At 44.4% G+C, this 22885-nt stretch overlaps 1 protein-coding gene across 4 annotated transcripts in view; it reads right to left on the reverse strand.

Moving 5' to 3' along the window:
- TMEM266 (transmembrane protein 266) overlaps positions 1-22885 on the reverse strand; it is a 628375-nt gene that overhangs the window by 551871 nt on the left and 53619 nt on the right. For all 4 annotated transcript variants that reach the window (XM_085643695.1, XM_085643694.1, XM_085643696.1 and 1 more), the window contains one exon: positions 8946-9059. In XM_085643695.1, the coding sequence (XP_085499821.1) occupies positions 8946-8959 (14 nt within the window). In that variant the 5' untranslated portion in view covers positions 8960-9059. The remainder of the gene's footprint in view (positions 1-8945; positions 9060-22885) is intronic.

The raw sequence follows: 22885 nt of genomic DNA on the forward strand, positions 1-22885 counted from the left end.
AATATTCACATATCACCTAAATACGGGAAACGAAAAAACAGTGCATCGTGAAAACAACTTCCAGGGTGTCAAGTCACTTTAGACTATTACACTGCAGACGGGCGATTTTAAAATGCACCTACCACTTGGTCAAACCATGTTAAGCCATGAAACTCGTTCGCAGCAACAAAGGGAAACAGCCAATTAACACACTGTTTTGATATGATCCGCAAGCTAACCATTGTAAGGCCTTCAGACACAAGCAAGTCTTTGTGGCAATAAAAAGCTCCTTGGTAGCAAGGAAAATTGGAGGCGAGCCAAAATATCCACATGTGCAAACAACTTCTCTCTGCATGTGGCTCGTTTCCAACTGGCAGAGATGAGCCAGGGCTACATTTCATTATGGGAGTGGGGGTAAACAATTGCTATCCAACCAGCTACTTGGACGTTAGATAAAAAAAGGCACCAATTGTTTGCGGGCAAGTGCAGCAACACGGAAAACGTTTTCTTAGCATTATGTATCATGGTGTTTCAAGTGCCACATTTAAAAGTGTGTATCATGGTGTTTCAAGTGCCACATTTAAAAGTGTCCGCGGCGGATTGTCAGGTTCTCAATACAATGTTGAAAGCGAAACGACGCAGATCTAACCTGCTTTGTATTTATTTCAGTGATGCGGGCGCTACTGATAGCTACCTTTCCATTAGGCTGGGTCATTAATTGCCATGCAGCAGGCCTTCATTTTAGATAAAAATAGGAGAAAACACGGCACTTGACTGAAAATAGAGGACTGAATCTCCAAACACGTCTGCCAAGATCTACTTAGTCTCCATGGGAACATGTGAAAAGTACCTACAAGAACTCTGTAAGTGTCTCAACACCACCACCTGAATACGGAACCGTACATCATTCCGTTAACAGATTCGCGCCAAAAACTAGAAAGCAGCTCATCTTCATGTCACCTACATGGACTCTTCACATCACAATACTAAACAACTTAAGCTAATTCTACAGGTCAATGTTTTTATGTTGCCAACGCGGCCGCGAAAGTGAAAGTGATCGCAATCGCGATTACGATCGCGTGCAGCGGAGGGCGCGCGTGCACGTTCACGTGCACTGTAGCTTTAGGCCACGGCAGCACTTTGAAAAAGCCCGTTTACAAAATGTCTCGGCCAGATCAGCGCAAGCGCTGAATCAGGCGAGACCTAACAATCTGAGGATGGAGCCGAAGCCCATGCGCAATACGAACCAAAGGAGGAGTCACCGACCTCGTGACTTCCAAAGACTTTCCAAGAGGAAAAACAAACTGCAAACATCCAGGCCCAACACCAGATGGCGATCTATGCAAAAGTGTGTAATCTGCAGCTCATATGCCTCGAACACACATTTATGCACTGTTAGCACCCAATAAGAACGGGGAAGTTTTCGAGTAATGTGAACGGTCTAAACGGTAGAGGCCACATGGATAATGCTGTACCTGCCAACAAATAGGCAGCCCATGCAACAAGTCTATATGTCGACCAAGACAAATTCATGGCAAAAAACATGGAGGTAGAAGGCAATTACCCTGACGAGAATGAGGCAGAGCACCTTGGCCCAAAAGAAATCATAACTACCCTCAAGGGAATCAGGAAGGATGGGGCTCCCGGACCAAATGGGTTAACAGGTAGCATCTTCAATGAAGATCGAGATTTTTGAGCCCCTTACATGCATAGCCTATTTAAACAATGCTACAATACCTCAGTAGTACCAGACTCATGGAAAGGTTCCATCTTGCATCCCATTTATAAAAAAAGGGGATGCTTCACAGCTGGAGTACTACAGAATGATTGCATTGTTGGACGTTGATGGAAAGGCATTTGCAAAAGTGATCATGAAAGAGTTAGAGGTATGGATAACAAAATATCAAATCATACCGCAATACCAGACAGGATTTCAGCAAACTCATCTACACTGGACAATGCCATTGTGATTTCATACATGGCAACCAAGGCCACAGAGGTCGCCACCCCTCCACTTTATGCATGCTTTATCAACTATAGTGCCGCATTTGACGACATCAACCGTAACATACTGTGGGCAAAACTTGCAAAGTGGGGTATTCCACGGAAACTCCTGGCGGCCATCATGTCACTTCACACCGGCACTTGGGTTCGCACTAAGCTCACACAGACATGTGCAACAGATAAAATCTACACAAATAAAGGGCTAAAACAGGGCTGTGTGATCGCAACCACACTGTTCAATTTATAAACTGTGGATCTGGGGGAGGCACTCCTTAAAGCAAACATCTTCCCGCCCAAACTGGGCCATCTCCGACATCCGATCATGCAGTATGCGGATGACCTTGTTCTACTGAATCAAACTAGAATAGGCATGAAAAGGGCATTGGAGACATTACTACTTCATAATATGGAAAGCAAACTTCAAGCCAACGCTAGAAAAACAAAAAGGTGCTGGTTTTTGGCAACAAACCAAAAAAATCACTATTGGGTTGGCATCTCAGCCCGTTTAGGATTTCTACTGCTAACAAGTATACTTATCTGGGAGTACAATTCTCAGACACTGAGAGAACAACAATGCAGGCCAAAGCACTTGAGGCTAAATCGGCCCAGGTTACACATGCTTTATGCAAATTAAATCATAAGCTTCTAAGCCACTCAACGAAGGGCAGTCGACGAGTAATGTAAGCAAAGCTACTTCCAACACAGAGCTATGGCCATCTCGCCTTTCCTGGCCTGCTTACCGACAAATTGGAGCGCCTGCACACCATGGCTTTCAGAAAGGTTTTTAAACTTCCATACTCAACAAGACGCACACAGATCCACCTGGAGATCAATATCCTAGCAATGGATATTACATGTAAAAAATATATAGTTTAATTTTATCATCGCGTGATCAAGTTTTTACCAATAACAACAGTTGCTGGGCAAGGTATCTCTTGATGGCCAACAAGACATTGGGTCTGCCAGCTGATCTCTTAACAGACATACCCTTAACAATGGCCGGCCTAAAAAATGCTGTTAAAAAAGCTGGGCAAGAACATCTCAAGGCAACAGGATCTCCAACGGATTAGATATATCCCTGGCGCAGAGGGTCTCGTCTATTCACACGAAGCCACCTCATATCAACCATACCTGAAGGCAGGATTGGGAAGGCAAGCCCTACAGAACGTTCTGAGAACTAGGCTCCTAACATTACCAATACAAGACTATAGGGCTCACTAAAAAACACACCGCCAAGAAGTAGTGGATGTCGCTTGTGCCAATACCACATAGAATCTGCTGAGCACATCATCTGTTGCCCAGTTCTGTTGGTCCTCAGGTGACTATATTTAAAAACTACGTTCCTTCAAAATGGCGTAAGATCATGCAAGGAGGCTCTAATGTTCATCTACACTACCACAGTGCCGATGGAGCTCGCACGAATTGGGAAGTTCTATGCGGCAGCCGGAAGGCCTCGACGATTAACGCAAGAACTGATGATGAAAGTAAAATAATACCCGAGCCACCGATTAGCTACCGTGGCAGTAACATTGACATCATGACTCTATACTCCGTCCACCTGCACGATTACTTATTCTTCTATATCGTATAGTTTACTTTGAGAGGAGCACTGGCCCTCAATTTATCCCACATGCCTGCCTATGCATACAATAATCACATGCATGCCTCTACGACACTTTATTGCACAGGCACGCACCTATGCCTCTCAGTTCTACTCGGCAATGCCCCTTCGTTTTTTAAAAATGTTTTTTCGCGGTTTCTTTTTGGCTCACACATTTTTCATCCCATACGTCTGCCCACGCACATAGTAATTACACTCATGCCTGTATGACATCCTATTGCACGTCCGCGTACCCATGCCTTTCAGTCTTGCTCGGTGATGTCCCTTCACTTCTCTTCTGCATTTTCAGACATTCTTAAAAACATTCGGGTCATTCATGTTTTTTATAAATTGTAGACCTTTTATTAATCAAATAAAAAATTTTACGAGGTAATATGCACTGTATTTGTAAATTATTTTAGGTAATCATACAATAAAGAATATTTACTTGCAGGACAGATACAGGTTATGTGATTTAACATGCCAAGCTTAAAGCACAAAGACACTTGTTGCTTGGCTTGGGAACTTCAGTTCAGGTAATCGGATGTTCTACGAGTATACACCAAACAAAACTCTGGGGTTCAAGAGAAGATGTAACCATAACCATCTGTTCAATGTATATGTCACAAAGTATTTTGATCCCTAATTCTGCGTTGTTTTCAAAAGATTAGAGTCAAATGGCCACTACCTGATGACATTCTTTAATCGTTGCTTCCATTCAGTGGCAGTAATTCCCATGCACCCAAGTTGCAGTTCTGCAGCATTAGTGCATTTCTGGTCTTTGTGGAGGTGAAAGTTAGGGTTGTAGCTAGGCTACTTCATACATCTGAATAGCTGTGCCTTGAGAGTGTCTGGTGTAGATCTAGTGCATGATCTGGAATGACTCTAGTAACTTTGCTCAATATTTAATGATTTAATTCTAGCCATAGTCTATCATTTTTTTTTTTTTTTATCATCTGTTTTTATTGATTTTTCAAACACAATTACAGGAATTCGATTTACTTGCATACGAGTTCCTTCGTTGCAACAGCATTATATGGTGCACATGATAGGGACATAGTTGGGACGCAGCATGGAGACTCCACCCAGTTGCTCGGAACCCCTAATAAAGTACAGATCTTAAGCATTGGTGTGTGCGGCCCATTATTCCCCTACATGAGCACGTCAGGATGTCCCATTGAGTCCCTCAGCCGAATCCATATCTACGGTCAAGAAACAATAATGAAACAAACATAGAAAACCTCAACCACCTAAAAATTAGACGAGATCCATTGTTCATATCACCGTCTCTGCCCCCCGTATACTCCCCCTCTCCCCTGGTAATGTTCAGTGAGTAAGCTACGGCACATAATCCTGTGTGTAGATGCGTATTCACACATCACCCAATCTAGGTGTAAGTCATGCGTGGAACCCTACGAGGTCACTCCGACGGATCTCCTGTTGCCCGTCCTAGAGTTAACCTCCCCCTGTCTGCTCATCCCTCCCATCTCCCTCCTCAACATGTCTGAGCGCCTGAAGTAGCTCCTCCCACTGCGCGGCTATGGGCGTCTTCCTCAACCCTAATGTCTCCTCCCGTCTGATGGCCATCCCCTCCGCTCCGGCCCATGCAGCAAGTGAGTGCCTCCATGCCTGCAGATGAGGCGGATCTTGCGCCTTCCACCTCCTGGTTATGAGGCGCTTTGCGACCGCAAGCCCCAAATCCAGAAACCGAGACGTCACCTTAGTTGTCTGTGTCCTGCGAAAGTGATGCAGCAGGTAGACCACCCAGTCAAAAGATATGTCCTGTCCTGTTATAGTGCGCAGGGAGTCATGAATTGTACGCCAGTAGGAGTGTAGTTTACAACAGCCCCACAGCATGTGTATGAGATCAGCCCCCGATTCAGCGCACCTAGGGCACCTTGTGTCCATGCGACGGAAATAGCTGTTTAGAACCTCGGGGGTAAGATATGCCCTATGTATGACGAACAGTTGTATCTGTCGGAGGCGCATATTTCTAGGTATACGCACCGGGCCTTTCAATATGCGTTCCCAGTCTTTATCCGTCAGCTGCCTCCCCAGATCTACTTCCCATTTGTGCCTGAGCGGCTCTAGGGTAATCGCCGTGTGTATCCTCAACGACGCTGCAAACCATCGAATCAGACGGCAGCCCCGTCCCAGGACGTGTAAATACTGTATAGTGAGGTGCTGGCTGGGCTCCGCGGCCATGTCTCCCCACCTAGCAACCAAAGTCCTAACTAAGGAGTGATAAGTCAGGAATTGTCCCGGTGGTAGTCCCCCCTCTTCCACAAGCAAGTCACACGAAAGGAGCACTTCGTCACGGTACAAATCTCCTAGGGTCTGAATATCTGCCTCTCGCCATTGTGTGAGCGCGAGGGAGGTGAGCGTTCCCGTCCCACTGGGGGTGCCTTCTAACGGCAGCGCTGGCGCATATGGGAGCACGTGCCGAGTAACGAATAGGCTCCTGCAGAAGCAGCGATACGCCACAGCAAGGAGGAGCGGGGTTGGGACAGCACTCCTGGAGGCTGGATGGAAGAGCACCAACAATCGCTCAAGTGAGTACGGCGGCAGTACGGACGCAGTGTCCTCGCGACCCCTATCCGCGAACCAACGAGCTATCCACTGCAGCTGGGCAGCTAGGTAATAATGCTCGAAACAGGGTACGGCCAAACCTCCTTGATCCGTAGGGAGGTAGAGTTTCTTGAGCGACATCCTGTGTCGGCTATTCCCCCAGATGAAGTCCCTGAGAAGTTGTGACAACTTAGTGAAGAAGGCCGCTGGGACATAGAGGGGTAGGTTAGCAAAATAATAGAGAAGCCGCGGGAGGATCACCATTTTGGACAGCGCCACTCTACCTGTGACCGTAAGCGGCAGCGCGTTCAAGAAGCGTATCTGGGATTTAATGGCCGTGAAGGTCTTACCCAGATTGCCATCTAGTAGGTCCGCCGGTTGGCGGTAAATGCGTAGTCCCAGATACCTGAAGGTGTCTCCCCTCCACTGTACTCTGGTGCCATTTAAGATGTAGCCGGGGTCCTGTCGCCCCTCGCCGAATGCGTAAAGGCAAGATTTACTTGCGTTCACCCGAAGTCCCGAGAGGGCAGTAAAGTCACGCAGAATATGGGCTAGTTGAGGTGGGATGTCGTCGACGTCTCTTACGTACACCAACAGGTCGTCTGCATAGAGTGACACCTGATGGACCGCGTCCCCCAGTGGTATGCCAGCCCCCATCCGTTCCCGTATAGTCGCCGCCAGGGGCTCCATCGCCAGGGCGAACAGGAGCGGCGATAGTGGGCATCCCTGTCGGGTTCCCCTACAGATCGGTATGGTGTCAGAGATATACGGTCCCAGTCGCACCCGCACCGTAGAATCTTTATAGAGGAGACCCACCATTTGCAGAAACCCCAAGTCCAGGTCGTATCTCAGCAGCAGCGCCGAGAGATATCGCCATTCCAGGCAATCAAATGCCTTTTCCAGATCTAATATTAGGCAGCCCGCCCTAGGCCACTCCTGTGTACTGTCTGCCGCCACCCTAAAAAATCTCCTCAGGTTCAAGGACGCGCTGTGTTTTGGCACAAACCCATTCTGGTCTTTGTGGACTAAGTGCGAAACAACCGGCGCCAATCGCTCCGCCAACACCTTGGCTAAGATCTTACAGTCAGTGTTAAGGAGCGCTAGCGGGCGGTAAGAGCCTAAGTCCGTGGGATCCCGATCCGGCTTGGGTAGAGACACCAAATAGGCTTCACGCATCGAGGGAGGTAGCGCGCTCACCTCAACCGCCGCCCTATATACCTTGAGGAGGTGCGGCACCAGATGTTCCCGGTAGGCTTTGTAGAACTCCGTAGGTAGCCCGTCTGGGCCCAGAGTTTTCCCAGTTGCCATGGAGGATATGGCTTCCCCTATCTCCTCCAACGTAAGAGGACAGTTAAGGGCCTCCATATGTTCTGCAGTGGCCGTAGGCAGCTGCGCCTGTCCAATAAACCGCTCTAGATCGTCTCCCGAACAGCGAACTCGCGTGCGATACAACTGTGTATAGTGATCTACCATGACCCTATGAATTTCCCGTTGGGTGCACCTGAGTTCTCCCTCTGGCGTGCGTATCGCTGCGATCGGGGTTCGGGTGGCCGCCTGTTTTAAGAGCCAGGCAAGCAGCCGGCCTGCCCTGTCAGCTGAGGCATGCGTGCGGGCCGTGTGTGCCGCATAATTCAGACACCTCAGGCGCTCCAGGAGTGCAGCGTGATTGGCGCGCAGATCTGCCAGCTGTTGTGCGCGTTCATCTTCACCCTCCCCCTCCCGTTCATACTGTAGCAGCCGGGATTCGAGACGGGTAAGCGACCCCGCTAATTGTCTCCGCATATTCCACGTGGCTCCTAAGCAGAGACCTCGGACCACTACTTTAAGCGCGTCCCATTCCACCCATGCGTCCCTCGCTGTGCCCTCGTTGAGCTCGTAATAGGAGAGGAGAGCGTTTTCCACTGAGGAGCGAAATTCCGGATCCTCTAGCGCAGTAGGTTGAAGTCGCCACGTGGGTATGGGAGGACGACCCGCTTCCCAGCTAAATTGGAGCCACAGGGGGTTATGATCAGAGTGCGTGCGCCCCAAGTATTCTGCGTGCACCACTAGCGGCAGCAGCGCCGGAGATCCCACTATCCTGTCTAGACGCACGTGTAGGTCATGCTAGCCATAGTCTATCATGTCGAGTGGATTGTCAAAGTCTCAGTATCTGCCATACATAGTTCATTTGAAGTATATCTAGAGTGCAGTTCAGACATTCAGTGAATAGTGGCATCTGCTATGCCATTATTGAGTCTATTTGTTGTTGAGGTCTGTGCCTCAGAGATAGCACAAACACGGAGTATTAAAAGGAATTGTAACAATCCTGTAGTAGCACCATAGCATCGTGCGGACAGTGTTTTAAGATGAGATTATCCATTCAATCTGTCCTTGTTTGCCAGTGTAGATAGTTATGCTTTATTAACTGGTCGAACCTGGAGTTCATTTCTTATTTGCAATTGATTCATTGTGTTTGAAAACACCATCATTTTAGTTTTGTAAAGATTTATCTGGAGGCATTTCTCGCTGTTATAGTCACCCATGTTGGTCTATAGTCTCTGGAGGCCTACTGGCTTAGCTGATTAGAGGACTAAGTCATCTACACAAGTTGGATGTAGGATTGTTTGCGAATCTAGTTTAGGTGGCAAAGCTGTGTTTTACTCAAAAATCCTGGTAGATCAAATGCGAGTGTAAAAAATGTTAAATCAAAAAATGCCTTCTAACACTTAGATAGAGGGCTATAGGATTGCTGACTAAACACTTAGACATCAAGAAAGGGAATCAAAAGAAACTGTGAAATGACTGATCAACTTACAGCGGATTGGTCATGATGCACAGAAGGGCAGGCAGAGCAAGGCTCCAGCACCAACTTGTTTCAGCTGACCCAACGTCCCATTATAAAGGTATTTGCCATTTTCATCGAAGGATTCTGAAAAACAGGAAAACATCTTAGTACAAATTAAGCAGGTAACCGTCTGTTTAAATTTTAATGCCCATAACGGATCCAATTCACCTCATATGTCAAGGAGCACAGGGCTTACGCACAAAGCAAGCAACTCAAAATCAGTCATAAAATGTTCACCAAGACGTAGAGAATTGCACCTTATACCTAATTTTGTTATATATGGAAAACCAAACACTAAACAGCCTCTTGCAGATCACATCCTTTCAAACATACATTAATACTTGCAAAAAGGTTTTCCAACGTTTCAGCATGAGGAACAATTTTATCAAGTTACATTTCGATAGACAGGCTGATTTTTTTGAAGACACTCTAATGCAGATAAGATATATATATATAGGATATAAATTACTAAAGCAGTTTAAACTATTAGAGATGTTAGGCAAAGCTGCATACTTAACCTTTTAATATCTAAGTTGTGACATGGGGAAGAATCGTGACTAGTTCTGGGTATTTTTTTTAACTGCATGCCCAAGTATGTTGTATTTTACCGCAATCAGATGATAAAACAACAAAGAAGCTCAGCCATAAAAACGTCACCATATTACAATGCAAGCAAATCTATCTGAAAATTAATTGGGCATAAAATGTCTAGATAAAGGAACTCAAGTTCAAGCTTGAGATCTATTAATCCTCAATACATACTCCATGAGTACGTACTGAGAATCCATTATACTTTGCACTTCGTATACTAGTCAAACTGGAGCCTTGACCATAGATTCCAAGGATGAGAGGAGTTTGTTTGGGTGCACCTTGGTTTGATTAACTGAGAAATATAGAAGAGAGGAGCAACTGACCTAGACTCAACAGAATGCGCATGACAAAAATTGTTTCAGCATGAGGACCAACATATTTAATACCTTCCTGTGCTGCTTCTAAGATTTTAGTATTTTTTTCATTTGTATAGGCCAGACTTAGAATTGCAAACATATCTACATCTGCTGCCACATGTGGGATATGTATACTGTTGCTAGGTACAATGCTCTGCCTCTTGGTGTCCGGTCCGCATTTTATAAATAGTACAACAACATTTTACTAAATGAATAAACAAAACACACTGGAACAGACTAATCAAAGTATAGTTATGGGAAATATTTCAGGAAAAAGAAGCAGCAAAGTGTCAAAGACCGGGATCTTTTAAATCAGCCTTTACAACTAATGTATTTGAAGAGTCCAACAATAATACAACACTCAAATTGGACTGGGTGTGAATGCAAAATATAAAATGAACTAGATTGATAATAGTGTGGTAGTAAGGATGATTAGACCACTGAACCCAGAGAAAAAGTAATGCTGGGTTGTACGTTTTGCGGCAATGTATGGATATGCCCTAAACGATGCACAAGTCTTTTCTTTTCAACATTCTATGCATCACCACTGGTTATCGAACTGAACTCTTGTCATTTTTGTTCAATTCACTACGATTGGAAAGCAACACATTCACTGTTTACCTCGTGGTACTTTCAATGTAATGCAGAGTGGGGCACAACAGCACATGGAAAGGTACGCAGTTTCACTTCACAGTCAAAGAGGCACCTCGGGGTGGAAGGCTGGCACCCAGGAGAACAGCTATCTATGCAAGGCAAGAGTGGATGCGACCCAGAAAACAGAATCTGAATGTGGCTCTGCGGTCTTCACAAGGCATAAAACCAGAGGTGAATAGAAGAAAGAAGATGGTAGCACAGGGTTAAAAAGCGAGGAGAATAAAGATGCCCCACAATGGGGTGGCAGACATGGTGAGGAGGGATTAGTAGGAGTATGGATATCCCTCATGCACATAGAAATACAATGACGTGTTGGGAACTAATAGTGGGGCAGTCGCTGGTAATAATGGCGATACAGTAAAATGCCCTACAGCCAATTTCAGCGACTGAAAGAAAGCTGAAATCAATTTACTATGTGTATTCTTTAAAGTATACAGGAGGTTGGCTGATGCACATCTGTAAAGCGTTGGTCAAAGTGCCTCAAATAATGCATGTCCACTGTGCATTAAAAAAAGCATGGATGGAAACACAAAACATGTATCACTGGTAGACACCTGAACTAATTACATTGAGCCATTCATTAACACATTCTGAGAATTATTGAAGTGCTTATCCTGCTTGTGTCATGAGAAAATCATGGTTTTACACCTGTATAGGGATTTCAAGTAGTATGGTAATTTAGCACTCAAATCGCATGATTTGTGCAATGCAATATTTGCCATAATTTGTGTAGGGAAAATACCATACATTATAACTTTGCAGCTTACAATGGGGAAAACAGTTGGTATTTAACCCCATTTTCAGGTGCAAAACTCCGACTTATGCAGTAACATGGCACCAGGAAAATACCACACCAGGCAGCCTTGATATTTACAGGTGTGATATTACCGAACAAAAAAAAAAAAAAGACGGGAGAAATTTATACTGAGGTCCTAACGATTTAACCAAGTAATTACTTATGTGTCACCATCTTGTATAAACCAAAAGTTGACGAGTTTCTTGTAATCAAGAACTTGATGGTCTGGGGACCAAAATCACTCAATGTAAAGATGGCTCTTCATTCATCTCATGTTACATCGGACTGGAGGACTATGAGAATACACGAGCCAATAAACCTCACAAAGCCACCAAGCTGTTGCCGGTATGTGAGCATGAAGAGGAGATCAGGTCTCCATAACTGCATGCTTAATCTCTAAACAATAGCATCTTTCTGTCTAGCTTGCTAAATAAGATCAGAAGTTTTGAAGGGCAAAGAGATTTAACTTGACTTAAGTTGACTTTGAGTACACATGCCAAATCCCAAGACATCCATGAACTCAGCAAGTTGTGAATGGCCCATCAGAGAGGGAAAAAAAGTCCTTACCACCATAATGAATAATTTAATAATTAAAAAAGAGCTACCGAGGAGGCAGAAGACGGAGAGGTCTATCTGGTTAAAATCGTACTCGATATTGTGGAGAATACAGAGACTCAATTTGTGTCTGAATAAAACAAACTCCAGTTGCACCTGGATCAGTCACCTGCGTGAATATGGAAAGACGTGCGTCCTTAGAAAGGTGCAGATGAACTACTACTTCTAGCAGACTTTTGGTGATGATATGGAACCCATAATTTGGGAAAAGGCTAACTTTTGAACTGATTATGTGGACCACATACCAAATCCAGAGACAGTTCCAATGGATTTAACAAATTTAAATATCGCAGCAGGCATCATGCACAGTGAATGTGATACAAAAAAAATCTCTTCTGAATCTAGATCAGGATTTGTGGTGGTGTACCACGGTCAAATTTTACAATAGAAATAATTAATTTGGCTAGAACAACCATTTCATGCATTGCAATCCTACTGGTTTCTATAACTTATTGAAACAATGAGCAAAAAAGGTTCTAGGAACCCCTCCCTCCCACAAATCTGCTAAAGCAGACTGATTTGCCTTCAATAATGCCCGCACATGATAGTCAACAATGCTTTCTAAAGAGGTTTATAGCAGAATGGAAGTAGAAGAATGGGGATTTCCAGACCACAGAGTGATCTTGAGCAGCACTCAAGTCAGTGAGTTATTTTAGCAGTCAGACATGCATACTCCGAGCTTTGTTTGCTAAACAGAAATTATTTTCCGTAGCACTGGACTAACCCCACATTTTTCTACATCTTTGGTGCCTCCCTATAATAACTGCTAAATCCAAGGAAAGTCTGCTAACTGACCATTAGGCCGCACATGAACATACTGTCCTGGTAGCACAAACATTCTAACTACTTGAGAGAGAGGACCCCATTCATCCCGATGAAAAGTACGTAGATTAGCCTGGTAGAATCAAGACAGTGTATGTTAAGCTTCATAGTAATCTCTGTACACTCTGTTCATCAGACTACACTTTCATCCAGAGTGAAAAGACCATTAACCTGTCAAAACAGTAATGAAAAGATTACATGGTTGGGAGATAAAGCTCCTACTCAACAGCATGAATTTTATTAAGCTCAGAAGGATGGAAGCATATTACATCCAGTGGATTTTTAAAGTATGATTTTCAGTTTAAGTAGATAGCAAGATACAGTTGTTGCACATATCCTGCTTGTAAAGTAGGACTGTGAATTAGGATGGCGGAGTGTATGGACTGAAACTCTCTATAACCTGTCGCCCATTCTTAGCTAGCGCACAACGCCTCACCTGAACTCCTAACCTACCCAGAGAAGCAGGTGATTTCGCCAACCTCGAAAATGACGCTCTGGTCCCCTAGGGAACTGTGGAAATAGATTCTACCCCTCTCGCTGTTCACCCACTCCTGCATACCCGTGGAAAACACACGGAAGTCATGAAGAAAGTTTACAAAACGTTTATTGAAAGTATCAATCTATTATGTAGCAAATGTGCTGCGATCATTAGGCAAATGCAACTAAACAAAGTAATTAGCATTACTAACAGGGTATATAGGACAAACATTCAAACTATGGCAAATTGTCAATCTGGCTGTCAGGAGCTCCCCGTCCGGTCTGGTATGTCGGCACCCTCAGGGTCCCTGCTTGCTCACGTTTCTGTTCACTAAGTTGTTTGGTTTTTCCTTTTCTTGCCACTGCCAATGTTTCTTTTTACTGTATTTGTTGGTGCCAGTGCTTGTTTTGCCAATGCTCGTTTTTGGGAGCTAGCAACAGTGTCACATTATTGGACAAGTGCACCTGCCAAGCATCGGATAGCTATGTGCAGCTCGCTTTAAGGCTGCGCGTGAAGTGAAAGGCTGCGTGTGAAGTGAAAGGTTGTGTGACTTTGACATTTGCTGTTGGCATGGGAAGGCTCGTCCTTGCATATTTGCCATGTGAATTGGCCATCTGGTATATGGCACAAGTAACTTTTGATTCAAGATTATGGCATTTACATATTTGTTTTGCGCTTGGGGTCATTTTATGTTTTAAATCATTTCATATTTGTATTACGCATAATGCTTGGGAGTCATTTTATGTTTAAACTAATTTCAGATTTGTATTATGCTTAGCGCTCAGGGTCATTTTATGTTTCAACTCATTCCAACTTCTGAGAGTTTTGTTTCTACTCAATTTACATAGAACTTGGATACGAATATTGTGAACTTGATACCACGCTTTGCGTATGGAAGCATCCTGTTAATCCTCTGATAATCATATTGTATGGACACTGGATTATGTAGCCCTGTACCTAGATGTGAATATTTGTTCATGGGTGTTTTGTGCAAACGTAACAACATGTCTAGGTGCCATTCATTTACCTGGCTGTAGATGACACATAATCAAATCCAGTGACTCTTTTCTGTCACATTTGTTTTATGAGAACTATTGTTTGGATTGTGATCTCCTGCAACCTACGGACAAAGGGTAAGAGAGTAGCTCAGCTCCTCTTGAGAACCAGGTGTCCAACATAACTCGATTATAATGAATGTTCTGTGTTGAGTGCGCCTGGGTGGCCCAAAAGTGCCTCTGTACTCATCTGTTGCATTTCTTATTTTATAGAGAAACGCAAGTCCTCAAAAAGGCGACCCTGCTCTGCAAGCAGATGCCCTTGAGGGTTCGGGGCTGGACCAGGCTGTGTGGAGTAGCAGTGTTCTCTCTTTTTTCTCGTCCCATTCCCCTTCCCTTTTGGGACACCTGCCGGGACTCCTGTAGCGAGTTCATTAGTGCCGAGAGGTGTTCTAGGAGGAGAGGGGACAGTTCATAGCTCCTGCAAATCCTGAACTTCAGGTGAGTGGCTGCACACACAGTCTTACATTAAGCCAAGCCACAAAATACAGGCCTGCCTGAGCGATAGATTCTAGGAGGGGGTCCTTTGGCGATTTAGCACAGGCACTACACACAGACGCTCACACCTTAGCAGATATTACGAAAGCCCTAACTACTTTACAATAGGAGGTCTCAAATCTGAGACTAGAGAATCAGGATTTGCGACAGGAGTTACAGCGATATAAGCCTCAAGACAACCCATGGGATGAAAGTAAGGTAAAGCAACCCAAGACCTTTATGCAACCACCTAGGTTTGAGTTTCCGTTGCACTCTCCACCTGTTCAACCAGCCCCTACGGCAAACATGGTTCCTCAACCCTTACATCTGAATGTGACAACCCCAACTCCAGTCCCATTAGCCCCACCTGAGCGCTTCTTTGGTGATAAGGCGAAATTCATTTACAATACTTGTGTCGCCTCAACGCCTTTCCAAGTGATGCAGCTAATGTAGCCTTCATTTTTTCTTAACTTGGGGGGTAATGCAGCTGCATGGTCCATTACCCTTGTTGAGCGGAATGATCCCTTACTTGATGATTTTGAAAGATTTAAAGTTGGCATGCACAAACTCTTTGCAAACCACATATTTTTGCAGGTTAGCGAAAACACACTGAAAATCTGTGCCAGGGGAGTAAAGATTTGTAGATATACATTACTTCTTTTAATCGGTTCATTGCCGAAACAGAATGGCCTGAGGAGAAAAGAGCCTCACTTTTCTATTGTGGTCTACGGGACAACACAAAGGACATCATAGCCCAGATCGTAGAACCACCAACTGAATTTTCAGCTTTCACTGTTTTAGTAGTTAGGTTAGACAACCGTCTAGGGGAACTGAAAGGTGAAAAGTCATTGGGGGATACTAGAGTGCTAGTCCTGAAAACCGAGAAGAAAGAAACAACCAGTCCCTCCCAGGACACCACAGAACCCATGCAAATGGGGAGTGTCCGGGGACCTTTAGCCAAAGAGGAGAACGTTAGAAGACGGAATACTTAATCTTTGCCTATATTGTGGGAAGGCCGGACATTTCGTCCAGGATTGTGGTAAAAAAACCTAGTTTCCCCCAAAAAGGGAGTAGCATGAACAGTAGGAGTAGAACCTGGTAAAAAGCATTCGGAAGAGAAAACAACCCGGCTTGGCAAAGATTAAGTCCACTTTATCGAGCGCTCCCATGAACGTGATCTCCTATCTAATACTAAAACGCCCTCACCCAGTCATCTTATCTTGATTGTGACCTTGGTTTTGTCTCCGCAAGCACGTAAGGTCCTTCCCATACTGCTTGACTTAGGAACAACGGGTAACATTTTTGATTTAAGTCTGGCCAAGATCCTCGGAATTACCATGATCCAGAAAAACACCCCGGAACCAGGCCAAGCTGTGGATGGCTCTTAATTATCCTCTGGATTAATCATGTATGAGACAGGTCCTTTAACCATGATTTGTGCCAACAATCAAACTGAACAGATTCAGTTCGATCTAACAGACACTGCAGTATTTTGGAGCCATTTTTGGGTATCCCGCGGTTACAAGTACATAACCCCAAAACAGATTGGGTTGCAAGAACCGTTACACTGGATTACAAACATTATTGGCAAGCGTATTATCAGGAGAAACCCCAGCTAGTGATCCAGTTACATTACACTTCCACCCAACCCATGGCTGAGACACCAGTCGACTTGCCTGCACAATACTGTGACTTTTCAGATGTTTGCAGCGAACAAGAGGCCACAAGCTTACCACCCCATCGAACACACGACTGCCATATTGTCTTAATTCGATCAGCCGCATTACCGTCCAGCAGAGTTTATGCTTCATCAGAACCAGAAATCTTGCATCTCTGGGAGTATACAGATGACCTTTTGGCTGAGAGTTTCATTAGACATTCTACCTCCCCTGTGTCATCATCTCTCTTTTTCGTCCCGAAGAATAGCGAACTGCACAACTGTATAGATTACCGCACAATTAATAAAGCAACCGTAAAAAACGATATCCCTTGCCACTGATACCAGTTCTTTTTGACCAAGTCCGTAACTCCACTATCTACACGAAAATTGATTTGAGGGGAGCCTATCACCTAATTCGTCTTATGGAGGGAGACGAGTGGAAGACGGCGTTCCGGACCAAATTTGGACTTTTTTAATATACTGTGATGCCCTTTGGTCTGTGCAATGACCATGCATCCTTCCAATTTATTTTATTAATGAAGTGCTGCAGGAATTCCTTGATGTCTTTGTCATAGTTTACATTGACGATATTTTGATCTATTCGTCATCTCCAAAAAAACACAGAGCATGTACGGGTGTCCTTCAAAAACTCAGAGATCACCACATCTTCGCCAAGGTCGAGAAATGCTTTTTTCATGCCACAACCATTGAATTTTTGGGGTACTTCATTTCCCCAGATGGGATTGCCATGGACACCTCCAAGGTGCAAGCCATTTTACAATGGAAGGGCCCAAAATCTGTGAAAGAGATACAGCAAATTTTAGGGTTTGCAAATTTCTACCGGCGCTTCATACCCCAGTTTTCTTTAGTGGTGTCACCCATCATCCGCTTACTGAAAAAAGGGGTTCCCTTTTGCTGGGATTCACAAGCTAATGAAGCCTCTAAAAAGGTCTTCACGGAAGCCCCTTTGCTTCGACATCCAGATCCATCTCAACCTTTTTTTTGTGCAGGCTGATGCGTCACAAATTGCTGCGGATGGTGTCCTGTCGCATCGAGACACTGAAACCGGATGTTTTCACCTTGTTGCCTATTTTTCGAAAAAGTGCTACCAGCCGAGCAGAATTATACGGTGGCAGAAAGGGAGCTGCTTGCCATAAAGCTCGCCTTCCAAGAATGGCATCATCATCTCTTGGGAGCAAGACATACCATAACCATTCACACTGATCACCGTAACCTTCAATTCTTCTAAAACATTAAAGTCTTGACTCCACGACAGCTCCGCTGGTTGCTCTTCTTTAACAAATTCGATTTTATTACTATAGACCAGGCAATGCACTACAAAAAGCAGACACGCTTTCAGGTTTCAATTTCTCCTAACCCGATTCTGATCCATACAAGACGCAACCGATCATTCCAGCTGAGAGAATTATAGCAGTCTGTTTGTCTCAAGAATTTTATGAGATCTTGCTCATGAAAAGATATCACTCATATCCCTCGGGTGTGCTTCTTGTATCATGGTGACCAACTCTTTGTTCCCACCCAACAACTGCAGGAAACAGTGTTACACTGGAGACATGACTCTGCTCTTGCAGGGCACTTAGGGGAAGGGAAGACAATTGACCTATGTCAACGCTGGTTTTGGTGGCCTACATTAATACAGGATGTTAAGACATACATTCAAGACGGTCCTATTTGTATTCAAGCAAAAACACCACACACACCTCCAGCAGGTCTTTTACACCATGGTAACCATAAGTATGGATTTCATCATGGACTTGCCCTCTTCCAATGGGCACACAGTCATTTGGGTAGTGGTACATTATGACACATTTTATTCCCATGCAAACCCTTCCCACAGCTAGTGCGCTAGTGACTTTGTTTATACAACACATAGTGCTTCTCCATAGGTTACCTTCTTCTATCATATCGGACTATGGGCCCCAATTCATCTTGCGCTTCTGGCGAGGTTTATGTTCCTCTCTGGGGATAGATGTCAGTTTGTCCTCTGTGTATCATCCGCAGATGGATGGTCAAACGAAGTGCACAAACCAATCCTTAGAACAAATCCTACGGTGTCTGTCTCCACATGTTCCTCCAAGTGGGATAAAGTCTTGCCACTGGTTGAATTAGTCTATAATAACAGTAAGCACACTGCTACTGGGGTTTCCCCATTTTATGGTTTGACTGGTCATCATCCTAGAATGTTCCCTAATCTTGAACCTACCAAAGCAGAAAAAGTCCAGTTGGTGCAGGACCACCACACTAAATTGTATGATATCCAACAACACGTACAATGACATATAGCTCAGTATCAGGAGGCATGAAACAAGCAGATAAACATAGAATACCTGCTCCTGACTATCATAGTGGGGCTCATGTTTGGCTATCTTCCCAGAATTTACATTTGGCAGGATCGAAAAAACGACTCCCCCGCTTTCTTGGTCCCTTTACAATCCGTAAGGTAGTGAACCCTTAAGGCCATGGAACTTGACTTACCCGAGGACTACAAGGTGCACCTTGTATTTCATGTATCCCTGCTTCGTCCCGATTCCTCTACCACTTGCTCAGCTCCTCCCCCCCCCCCCCCCAATTCAAGTGAATGGACAGTTGGAATTTGAGGTGGCGAAAGTTCTGGATTCCAAACGCATCCAGGGTGTGTTGCACTATTTGCAGGCCTCGAATGGCTATGGTCCAGATGACAACTCTTGGGAACCCACCTCTGCAGTCTATTCTCCTCGTCTAGTGCGTCTCTTTCACCATCCCACATAGCCCTACCCCCTATGAGTTCCTTTGGTGTGGGGGGGGGGGGGGGGGGGGGGGGGAACGGTCAGGAGCTCCACGTCCTGTCTGGTGTGTCACCACCCTCAGAGGTCCCTGCTTGCTCATGTTTCTGTCCACTAAGTTGTTTTTTTCTTCCCTTTTCTTGCCACTGTCAATGTTTGTTTCTTTTTACTGTATTTGTTGGTGCCAGTGCTTGTTTTGCCAATGCTTTTTGTCTTTGGGTGCTAGCAACAGTGTCATATTATTGGACATGGGCACCTGCCATGCTTATGGGCGTGGCAAAGGCACCTGGCATGCTTACAGGCTAGCCATGTGTGGTTAATTGCCATTGAACTGGCTATAAAAGCCCAAGCCTTGCACCTGTCAATGCTTGGTTTAATCTCCTGGCTCCTGCTTCAGCTGGAGACTGTTTCTGTCACCGCTTCAGGATTACCTTCTTCACCATTGGGCAGAAGCACATGCCAGTCCAGGACTTCAGCAAGCATCGGACAGCTATGTGCAGCCCGCTTTAAGGCTGCGTGTGAAGTAAAAGGCTGTGCTACTGACATCTTCTGTTGGTATCGGACGGCTCGTCCTTGCAGATTTGCCATGTGAATTGGCCATCTGGTATATGGTACAACTGACTTTTGATTCAAGGCTATGGCATATAAATATTTGTTTCGCGCTTGTGGTCATTATACGTTTGAAATCATTTCATATTTGTATTATGCTTAGCTCTCAGAGTCATTTTATGTTGAAAAATTATTTCATATTTGTATTACGCTTAGCGCTTGGGTCATTTTATGTTTCAGCTCATTTCCATCTTCTGAGAGTTTTATTTCTACTCAATTTGCACAGAACTTTGATATTAAGACGAATATTGTGAACTTGATACCGCGCTTTGCGCATGGAATTATCCTGTTAACCCTCTAATCACAATATTGTATGGACACTGGCTAATAAAGCCGTTTGGGCCTGTTCCTAGATGTGAATATTTGGTTATGGGTGTTTTGTGCAAACAAAACGATGTGTCTAGGAGCTATTCGTTTACCTGGCTCTAGAGGACACAATCATAGCCAGTGACTCCTTTTGGCAGCTTTGTTTTTTGAGGAACTATTATTTAGATTGTGTTCTCCTGCAATCTACAGACACAGGCTAAGAGAGTAGCTCAGCTCCTCTTGGGAACCAGGTGACTAACATAACTCGCTTATAATGAAGGTTCTGTGTTGAGTGCGCCTCGGTGGCCCAGAAGTGCCTCTGTACTCGTCTGTTGCATTTCTTATTTTATAGAGAAACACAAGTCCTCCAAAAGGAGACCCTACTCTGCAGGCAGATCGCTGGGCCAGGCTGTGTGGAGTTGCAGTGTTCTCTCTTTTTCTCGTCAGATTCCCCTTCCCTTTTGAGACACCTGCCAGGACTCCTGTAGCGAGTTCAGTATTGCCGAGAGGTGTTCTAGGAGGAGATGGGATAGTTCATAGCTCCTGCAGACAACCTGAACTTCAGCTGAGTGGCTGCGCCACAGTCTTACACTGACTAATCTACCCTCATTGTATGAGCAAAGGGATTTATATGTGATCTCTGGGATTTAACTCAGGCCCCCATACCGGAAGTATGTAGTTAGGTGGTCTGCATCGTGAGTAAGCTCAATTTACGCAGAGTTGCATGTCAGGTACTGCTTTCGTTCCAGAACAGTCCTCCCCACCGAAATGCTCCTCTCTGCCCCCAAAGGGGACGAGATACAATTTATATGATAAAACTATTGTGTTCAAAGATGCAGCTGTGCACCCATGTTACGTCTAGAAAGGGGGCCAAATTAGCAGGCACTGAAGGCACCCAAGAGGTCCTTCACAATGATGATGTTTGATTCAGGAATAGCCCCGTTACAAAGAACAGATATGATCCTCATTTTCAGCTGATGCTGAGGAAGTATTCTTCTGTCCTGCATTCGTGTTATTAGAGCCAAATTTCGAAAGTCTTGTTGCCGAAGCATACATATTCTGGGAAGGGAGCAACTTATACTATGCCTCTTGAAGCAACTGTAAGTTCATAGGACAACTCCCAAAACGGGTCCTTATGGGACTAATTAACAGGTCCATGTCAATAGGAACAGTCAATTGCATTGCAAGACAAATATTGAGTGCACACTCAAAGGGAAACCACAGGAAATGAAACACGGGTTGCACGCAGGTAAACCAGATGGGTCTGAAAGACAATAACCAGTCAGTATCCAGTTCCTGGAGCAGAGGAACTCCAAAGAATTGTATCATGCGTTCACGCACAGCTGGACTGGTAATAATTCCATTACCAATGGGCTTCGATATGGAACATCATTTGCGGAGCAGCAAAAATAGATCAAAAATGCCGGCAATGAAGAATAACACTAAGGGTATACCAATGAAAACACTGGAAAATAGAAAATGGATAAAAGCCGGTAACACTCAGTTTCTGGAAGGTACTGACTAAGCCAGTTCCAATTGCTTTGTAAAAGTGAGTTATACCAGCGGTATTGAAAGCATTAAAAAAGTGATGCACAAGCTTACCAAAATGCTGTGGGAGGTTAGTGCTTATAAGTGACTGTATTTCGCTAGACGTCCTTGCAACCTGCAGTTCAAAGGTTTGTCGGGCAGATGTAGGTGGCACATCTTTTTGAAACAATAAGGCTTTGAGTCTGATTTAGCTTAGCTTGTCAAACTCAGCTTTCAAGGTTGGAACGGAAGGCCACAAACTAAGATCAGATACCTTGTGTGTTGGGGGAGAAAGCACGTTATGACAGCAAGTCACTATCTGAGAAACAGAAAGGACCGACGTGACACCTGCTCCCATCCCACAACAATTTTGGTTGTTTAACATTAAATATCGTACATTAGAAAGCAAGATAATGAGGGGGAGAATTAAAGGGGCTGGTAGTCTCTTTAAATAACAAGCCAAATTCACTACCGAAATAATTTGTTTACAAACAAGTGAGTGAACGACAGAAGAAATACATTTATTTCCAGTAAGGAACACCTCTCTGTCCAACCTTACACAACTCATGAATAATGCTCCCTCCCAGGGGTTCATATCTGCCTACCGGGAAATGTTTCATGCAAGATATAAACTGGAATGTTGAAACTGGCAGGGATATTACGCAATGTATTAACCACACTACTCAAGGTGTTTCAGCTACTGTTAAGGGCTAAACTTAGCGATGTGTAACACTATGTAAGTGGCATTTGTTTTGCCATGAGTCGCTCTTACGTGTCAGGTTAAAAGGCAAGAACAGTTGACTAGAGTTCAAATAACGGAATGGACTCGGCCTGATTTTAGTACCTGAAGTGTCCAACTAAATTACTTCATTGATCAAAGCAGATCTTGCCCATGCTATAATAAAGACATGTAATTTTGCATAGAATCAATTACAGACGACACAATGGTATTAAAACTGTAAATGTGAGAAGACAACAAATTAATTCTATTATCAATAACAGAAAGTACTGTATCCAAATTATCTCAATCAACAATTTGCCTTAAACGTGCAGATGCTTTCATCTGTGACAATTTCCAAATTTCACTAGAAGAGGCGTAAATTATTCTTTTGGAACCCAGAGACTAGGGACCCAACAAGAAACCAGATAGATCCATGTCATCCAACAGGAGGGAGAGATGT

Source organism: Triturus cristatus, chromosome 3_1 (assembly GCF_964204655.1).
Source record: "Triturus cristatus chromosome 3_1, aTriCri1.1, whole genome shotgun sequence".
Lineage (NCBI taxonomy): Eukaryota > Metazoa > Chordata > Amphibia > Caudata > Salamandridae > Triturus > Triturus cristatus.